The 8,077-nt window shown below is 54.8% G+C and overlaps 1 protein-coding gene across 1 annotated transcript; it reads right to left on the bottom strand.

The window, feature by feature from the left end:
* Positions 1-3,390: 3,390 nt before the first annotated feature.
* On the bottom strand, positions 3,391-7,174 carry PITX2 (paired like homeodomain 2). The gene is made up of 3 exons (XM_066317805.1): positions 6,773-7,174; positions 5,858-6,063; positions 3,391-4,087 (listed from the first exon to the last, which is right to left on the bottom strand). The coding sequence occupies exons 1-3, from the start codon at positions 7,002-7,004 to the stop codon at positions 3,524-3,526; spliced, it is 1,002 nt and encodes a 333-aa protein (XP_066173902.1). The 5' UTR covers positions 7,005-7,174; the 3' UTR covers positions 3,391-3,523.
* Between the last annotated feature and the right edge of the window lie 903 nt (positions 7,175-8,077).

Here is an 8,077-nt window from a genome sequence, read left to right as displayed (position 1 = left end):
GGGGACTCGCGCCCGCCGCCGGGGTTCAAAGTGCGGGAAGTCACCGTCCGAAAACAAAAGGACGGAGCCGGGCCGGGACACGGCCCCGGGGCGCCAGCGCGGGCACAGGGAGCCCGGGAACCCCTCGGCTCCGGCTGGAAGGGGCGCGCTCCCGGCTCCGCTCTGCGGCCGCGGCTCCGGTCGCGGGGGGTGGTGGGGGCTGCGAGGGCCAGCGGGACTGTGGATTGGGATGTGGATTGGGATGTGGATTGGGAGGCAGACGGCGCTGCCCGCTCGCACGCCCGGCGCGAGGGGTTGCGCAGCAGGCGGCCTGAATCGGCCTTTCCGAGGGGCGAGGGGGGTGCGAGGGGGTGTGAGCCCCTTGTTTAACCACTCTCCGCCCCGCTTCTGCAAATAGATATTTTGCAAATCCCCCATTTCGTTGTGGCTTTTTCTCCCCCTCTCCGCGGCCTCCATTGTTCCAGGTTCACACTGCCACCGCCGATAAGGATAGTAAAGCCCCCGCAAAAAAAAAAAAAAAAAAAAAAAAAAGCAAGCAAGAAAGAAAAAAACCCCACCACGACCCAAGATTTTGATTTACGACCTAATCAAAACATTATATCTTTGGTCAAGTGGCGCAGAAAAATGATGACCCTCAAGGCTTCAGCTAGGGGGAGAAAGAAATTCAGATTACTCTGGGAGTGATTTATGTCCTCTCTGAGCGGTCACGTTGATTTTTCATCGTTTGAGCCATTACACAGTAGAGTGAAAAACTCTGATCCAATTTTTTTTTTTTTTTTTTGTCCGGAATCGGTATATATTATTCTTCTGAATGCATATGCGTGTACTATGTATTTTATATCTAACATTTCTCCACGCACACAGATTCTACATATATATACATACCGACATTTTATATGTGTATGTATATATTTATAGTTATAAGAGAGGACTATAAATAACCAAAGTCACCGAGAAGAAACGAGAGCCGAAAAAAGCGTGTAAAATACCGTGCCGGCACCCGCAGCGATCCGCTCGCTGATTCCCGAGCCCGTCCCGCCGAGAGGGTTTGGGCAGAAAAGCTCTCTCATTTCTCCTTCTCCCCTGATCCCCGAGGGGGGCTCCCGGGCTGCCAGCCCTTCGCCGCCGTCATCCTCAGACCTTTCGCCCGCAGCCCAGTGAGGAAGAGAAGAAGGAGGAGGAAGGGGACATTTTTGGCAGCCCCTGGCACGCACTCACCCGGGTGAGGTGTTGACACGGTGCGGAAAAACCGAGGGGAGCGGAGCTGGGTCGAGGAGGCGACGAGGCCGGACAAGCAAAGGAGTGCCTCCCGCCTCCCCCCCGTCCCAAGCACCGAGGTTCTTTCTCTCCACCGACCCCCTGGCAAGAACACACAGAGGTAAAGAAAACAGAAAGACGCATAAAATAATAAAATGAATTTTAAATCCCCAACCTCACAACAAAATAAGAGAGGGAAAAAAAAAAACCTAATAAAAATGTGATGAGGACGGAAAAATAGGGAGAAAGAAAATAAAAATAAGAGGTGTTAAAATAAAAAATGAGGGGGAAAAAAGTGGAGTCTGGGGTTTGCCCACGCTGCAAAACGGACCCACGGGAGAGTACCCTGATTTCGTATGGGGGAAGCATTTTCCTCGTGGGAAAGCGCAGGGCGCTGACCTGTCCCCTGTCCCTCTCTTCTCTGCTCCTCTTCCCGTCTTACCGCTGGGGGGGAAGGAAGCCCCTCCGCCGTGTCCGCCCACCCCCGGCCACCTCGGCCGCTCCTCCCGACCTCACAACGGCGCGCAACGAGCGCGCAAAGGCCGCTCAAGGATTGAGCTCGCTCTCACCGCGTAGAGTTTCCTCCCTGCCGTCCCCTGCGCCCCTCGCCTGTTTACGCGCCTGCGGAATTTCTTCGTGTCTTGATATTCCCGCCGGATCCTGCGGCTGCCCACCCTCTCGGCAGCCCCTCCTCGCCCGCCCGGAGTGTGAGCCGATGGGAGGGCCGAGCAGCAATTCATCTTGATTTGTTTCAATTGTCTGGCGATGGCAAAGTTATAATCCTGTATAATTTCACGAACAAGCAGGTTGAGAATGAATGGGTCAATATTATTTAAAACAAAACACACGAGAGCACGACCTTTCCCTTCAACGACGTGTTGCAGCACGAAGTCGCAGGAAACTCGGGCTAACCTCTCACCCCCCGCGCTCCGCGGGGTTGCGGTTATTTGGGCTGCTCTTTGTTTCTCTTCGTGTCTGAAAGGGGGATTTGGAAATAGAAATGTAATATTACATGAAGGATCTCCCCGCTAAAGGGAGAGAAGGTGGGCGCAGAGAGTGGCAAAAGGGACAGATTATTTTGAACAGGAGCAGTTTGTTTACAAGCTAGCTTTATAAAATCACCCCTCCCTTCCCCCCCCCCCCCATTCCCTTTTCTTTAATGTAATAAAAGCTTCCTTCACAGCAAGACAAATTTATACTCTAGATACAGCAACTTTCTGGCTGGTAGTTCTCGAGTCCAGCGGTGTCAAGTAATCCATTTTCTCGGGGCTGTGCGGGGAAATAAAAGGAGCCAAGGGGTGCAATTCGTTTCTCGAGTATGCAACGTTAGAGGGAGGGATTTTTTTTTTTTTAATGCGCGGAAAAAAAAAAAAAAAAAAGAGCCAGCATTTATTTGCATTGCAAAAGTACTACCCCGAGTTGCCAGAGAACGAGATCCAGTGTCAACTGTCAGTCAGTCATTGCAGACTAGTTGCTGCTGCGCAGCTTGGCTCAGTAAATAAAAAAATCCAGACAAAACCGTATGCTGTATATTTTACTCCCATGAAATAAAACACATTTTTTTCATGTTTGCTGAAAAGTAAAACAATAATATTGTACGAAATGTTATACACAGGGCATGTTTTACATTGCAATATCAGAAACATCATTGCATCCACCAGAGGTACTATTCTAAAACTGATATTCACACAATTTTTTTAATAATTATATGTTAGAAACATACAGTGTCGCATTTAGTATATACATTCCCTTGCTCGCAAGCAAAAAAATCCTAATCGCTTCTGTGTAACATGCTTTATTTTAAAGCCTAACCTTTTAAAAACACTGTTGTGATATTACTAACAACTGCTTTTATAAAATTAATTTGACATTTCGATATATATACATCCTTTCAGTCATTTTTATGTTAACAATGCTAAACTTAAAAAATAACAAGCTTATAGTAACATTAAAATGTCATATCATATCCAGTCAAACATTTGTCCATATATATATATATATATATGTCCTTGTAACTGTTGAAATACTCTTAGTGAAAGAAAGATCTCAGAATCTGTAGGAGGTCCTTTGAAAACAAAGGAACTATCTTATTTCAGTGGTTTCCTCTATTTTTTTTTTTCCTCCTCTCTCTCTCTCTTTCTCTTCCTCTCTGCCTCTGATTTTTCCTCCTTTCTCTTTCTCTCTAGTGCCCATTACTTTCTAGTGAATTTCTCAGTCTCTGCGGGAAATGGGGAGGGATTCCCACACAGTTTTCTACTTGGATGCTTCACACGGGTCTGTCCACCGCGTACTGGCAAGCGCTCAGGTTGGAAGCAGGGTTCTGCACACTGGCATAGCCAAAACTGGAGTGCTGCTTGGCTTTAAGTCTCAGACTCGCCAAGCTCGAGTTACATGTGTCCCTATAAACATACGGAGGTGTTGGAGGAGCATAAGGACAGGCTGGCGTTGGCACTGCAGAATTCAGGGAGGGATTGCTCAAGTTGTTCAAGTTATTCAGGCTGTTGAGGCTGGAGCCGGGCACCCCGGTGACTGCAGAAGGTACCATGCTTGAAGACATACTCATGGAGGATATGGAGTTTGGAGGAGAGAACATGCTCTGAGAAGACAGAGGGTTGACATTCATGGAGTTGAAAAAAGGAAAGCTTTTGGTGGAGAGGGAAGCGGAGGTGAGGCCCTTGGCTGCCCAGTTGTTGTACGAGTAGCCGGGGTACATGTCATCGTAGGGCTGCATGAGGCCGTTAAACTGCGGACCAAAGCCGTTTTTGCAAAGTTCGGCTTGCTGGTTCCTTTCTCTCTTTCTCCATTTGGCTCTGCGGTTCTTGAACCAAACCTTTGGAAATGGGAGGAGAGGGAGGGAGATGGGAGTTAGTCAGGAGCCACCACAACCACCGCAGCCCTTTGCAGGTTCTCGGGGCAACAGCCGACCCCATCCGTATAGAAGTTATACACAAAAATTTGCACGGACATATGAATGTATCTCCATGTATAAGTTCACCTCCTCCTCTGTGGAGCCCTGCGCTGGGCCGCGCAGGGGTGCGCTGCCGAGACAGCCAAGCCTCCTCGGGTATAGCAAGGCAGATTCGTAGCCGCATTATTCCACCCTCACCACGGCCCCCCCCCCACTCCCCCCTCCAAGCCCCCCAGCAGCCCTCCACATAATTTGTGATGCTCCACATCAATTTGTAATTCGCCACAGAGGCAAATGCTTCCTTCTTATTCTCTCCCCTCTCCTGCCTCCCTTTCTCCTTAGTTTTTTTTTACCCCTTTCTCTCTTGGCTTTTTCTGTACTGAAGCCATCCGGGAAAAATACAAAAGTGCACAAGAGAGAGTAAAACGCCTGGAAACGCGCAGAATATTTAAGGCGATGGTACGGGAAAGGAGTGGGAAGCCAGCAACTAATAAATCCTTGCTTCAGTTTGTTAAAGCTACAAGTTCCTCTAGCGTGAAAGCTTCCAGAACAGAAAACCACTTTCTAAACAAACTTGTTCGACTGCTCTTTGGAGGGGTTGGGGGCGGGGGGGGATAGGGGAAAAAAAAAAAAAAAAAAAAAAGGAAAAAACCCCCACCATTTAACAACGTGCTAAATGAGATCTAAGGGACCCTCCCCAAGCAGACAATGGGAAAACGTGCCCTTTCCCAATCCACATCTGGGCGTCTGACCCGTCGGGCAGCCGCCAGCAGCCGCCTTACCGTGTGTATTGAAACCACCCCGGGTGTTTGTGGTAACCCCCACCGTGGCCGAGCCGGGCGGAGGCCGCTCGGGCACCACGGGGACGGGCCCGTCTGGAGGCACCGCGCGGACCGATACAAAAACTTCGGCGAAAGCCGCACCGCGACCCCACAGCGCTCCGTGCTCCGGGAGGACATCGGGCTCGGCCGGGCCCCGCGCCCTCCGCCCGGCTGCCTCGGCGCTAACACCGCTGCCGCCCCTGGTTCTCACTGTCTCGCTTTCCTCAAGCGACCTCGGGGAGAGGATTTATGTGGGATTTGCGAAAATCTGAAGGTTCGGCCCGTTTATAGGTTTCTTTTTGTGTGCGTGCGTTGGGGTTTGTTGTTTTTCTCTTTTTCCCCCAGCGCGGCGTTTGCAGGCGAGCAGGATCCGGCCGCGGTATCTCTGCAGCGCCGCGATGGTCCCATAAATCTCAGAGGGGGGTAGAGGGTGGAGAGAGACGCTCGTCGAATTGTGAAACCCAAAGAAATAGAAAATGCAAGGAAGGGCACATTGGGAGTGCCTCGGAGTGAAGCAAAAGCTCTTGTGTATTTTACATCTTTTTCTCATTAGAGACAGCGCAGGTTGCAGCCTGTTCCAAGTTGCTTTCTTGGCTAATGTTTTCATTAGCGTTTCGATCAAAAGGAGAGGGACGCGTTGCACGGTGAGGGTGAAACGTGCAGCAAACCATATTTCAGAGATCCAGAAAGAGATCCCAATCTGTTTCGCTTTGACAGAAATGTCCTGCTCTGCCCTGCTTTTGTGCAAAGGCTCTGAAGTTTACATACAAGCCGAAATCGAAAGCAGCTGCAAATATTTCAGCCCTCCTTTCTTTTCCCAATCCACCCTGACCCCCTCTGCTCCGAGCCGGGGTGCCGTGTCAGGACTTACCCTAACCCTGGCCTCGGTGAGGTTGGTCCAGACGGCGATCTCCTCCCGGGTGGACATGTCCGGGTAGCGATTCCGCTGGAAGGTAGCCTCTAGCTCCTGCAACTGCTGGCTGGTGAAGTGAGTCCTCTGCCGCCGCTGCCGCTTCTTCTTGGAGGGGTCCTCGGGCCCCGCATCCTCATTCTTGCTCTGTTGGCTCTTATCCTTCTCTGTAAGTGGGGGAAACAAAAAAGAAAAAACAAGGCGGAAAACGAGGGCTCCTCAGCCTCCTCAGTCTCCTCTCCAGCGGCTGGGGAAAAGCGTGTCCCCAGCGCTGCTGAATCCCGCAGACTGCCCCGAACGGGACTCGACGCTGTAATGATTAACCTGAGCCGTCCTCCCGCCGCCGCGGCTTCTCCGCGCCCCGCGGACACCCACGGGCGGCTCCTCCCGGTAGAACAGCCACTGCCGGGGCAGCGGGACGGAGCCGCCTCTCTGTACGCAAGCTTTCTGCCTACCTGCATCCATATCATTCTCCCGTCTGCATACACGTAATTCGTTTTATTTGCTTACCTACACCCGTGTTATTCGCCCGCCTGTAACAATATTCTGTGTCCGTATATACCCCTATTTGGCTGTCTGTTTCGGTAGTACTCGCCCATGAACTCCCACGTTATTTGCCGATCTGTATCCATGTAACTCGCCAACCAGTATACATGCTACTCGCCTATCCTTACATATGTGATTATCTTCCTATACGCCGACACACAAACACCGCACGCGAAAAAACACGGAACGCATCTCGGCTCGGGTGCGGGACGCTCCCGGGCAGAGGGGCGGCGGCGCATCGCGGACCGCGGGGCTGCCAGCCGGGCCGGAGCAGCACAGGGCGGCGGGGCGCCCGTCGGGCTGGGGTCCCTGCCTCTCATCCCCTCTTACCTGCGGCCTCGGGGCTGGAGGTGTCGGAGATGGTGTGCACCTCCAGCCGGTGCTTGGCGGACTCCAGGGAGGAGCGCGCCTGCCCCGGCGCCAGCGCCGTCGCCATGGCCAGCGCGGGCTGGTGGTGATGGCAGGATGATGAAGAGGAGGAGGAGGAAGAAGGTGAGGAGGAGCACAGCTTATTCCCGGCTCCCAGGCGCTCCAGGCTTAACGGGTCCTTCATGCAGTTCATCGGCAAAAGGACGCCAAAGTCTACGTGCGCGCCTGGGGGGTCGATAGGAGAAGGTGTGCGTGTGTCTGTAAGTGTCGGTACGTGTAGGATGGTCCGCGCAGCGCCCCCTCCGCGGACGCGGAGCAGCCCTGCGGCTCCGGGGGTCAGGGCTGCCGGCCGGGGAGCCGCGCTGGGGCGGGCGACGTTCGACTAGAGGCCAGGCGGCACGGAGAGCCTCGAAGCCCCCGCCGCCCGGGGGGGCGCGGCGGCGGCGACAGGCGAGCGGGCGAGTCCGGTCCTGTAAGAGCCGTCACGGCGACACGGCAGCTCCCCGGCCGGCGGCCCCCGGCCCGCCGCGGGGCTCCGCGGGGCGGGGGCGGCGAGGCGCGGCGGCGCTCCGCGGGGCGCTCCTCTCCGCTGCCCGCGCATGGACCCGCGCAGCGGCCGGCCCCGCACCGCATCAGCTCAGTCGCTTCCCTCTTGGCCTGACATCTTAAACCGGCGGCGGCCTTCCCCGCGCCGCACGTCACCCACTCCGCCCCGCACCGCCCCCGCACCGCCCCTTCTCCGCCCGCCCCGCCCCGCCCGCGCCCCGCCCGCCTGCGCGGCCCTGCGCGCCCCGAGCCGCCTCCTGAGCTCTCCCGGTGATGGGCACACCCGCCCCACCAAAAACCTCCGCCCGGTGTGCCCCGCGGGGCTGCCCGGCCTGGAGAGCTCGGCCTTCGCCGCCGGCTCACGGGGCACCCAGTCGGAGAGGCTCCGGGAGCGTCCGCTCCGCGCCTCGCCGCACTCCGGGACCTGCGGGGGTGAGGAGCCGGGAGCTCTGCACTGCCAGAGCCGCTGCAGTAGGGTGGAGGAAAGCCGGATTCCCTTCCCATGGAGCGGCTGGAAAACAAGCAGGACGGGGACGCGGCCGGTTAGACGGCGGACCTTGTGCTGGTAGCAGCGACAATAAAACACAAACGACAACAACCTCCCCTCTGCCACACAGCTACGGAAAGATTCACACCGCGCTCGGAGACCCCCGAGCTCTTCTATCCCCCGCGCTCGCTGACTTTGTGCTCTCTTCCTCTATCCGCTCCAAAGGCAGAGTA

The sequence above is a fragment of the Sylvia atricapilla genome, chromosome 4 (assembly GCF_009819655.1).
Source record: "Sylvia atricapilla isolate bSylAtr1 chromosome 4, bSylAtr1.pri, whole genome shotgun sequence".
NCBI lineage: Eukaryota > Metazoa > Chordata > Aves > Passeriformes > Sylviidae > Sylvia > Sylvia atricapilla.
The sequence above is the reverse complement of the archived record's forward strand: the minus strand, read 5'-3'. Positions and strand labels throughout refer to the sequence as shown.

What these genes read in the sequence shown, in the direction of transcription:
- PITX2 (XM_066317805.1), bottom strand. Translation starts at nt 7,004, where the DNA reads ATGAACTGCATGAAGGACCCGTTAAGCCTGGAGCGCCTGGGAGCCGGG. An exon ending in CTCCAGCCCCGAGGCCGCAG is followed by an intron (nt 6,064 to 6,772) that starts GTAAGAGGGGAT and finishes CCCCACTTACAG; the next exon opens with AGAAGGATAAGAGCCAACAG. An exon ending in TCACCGAGGCCAGGGTTAGG is followed by an intron (nt 4,088 to 5,857) that starts GTAAGTCCTGAC and finishes CCATTTCCAAAG; the next exon opens with GTTTGGTTCAAGAACCGCAG.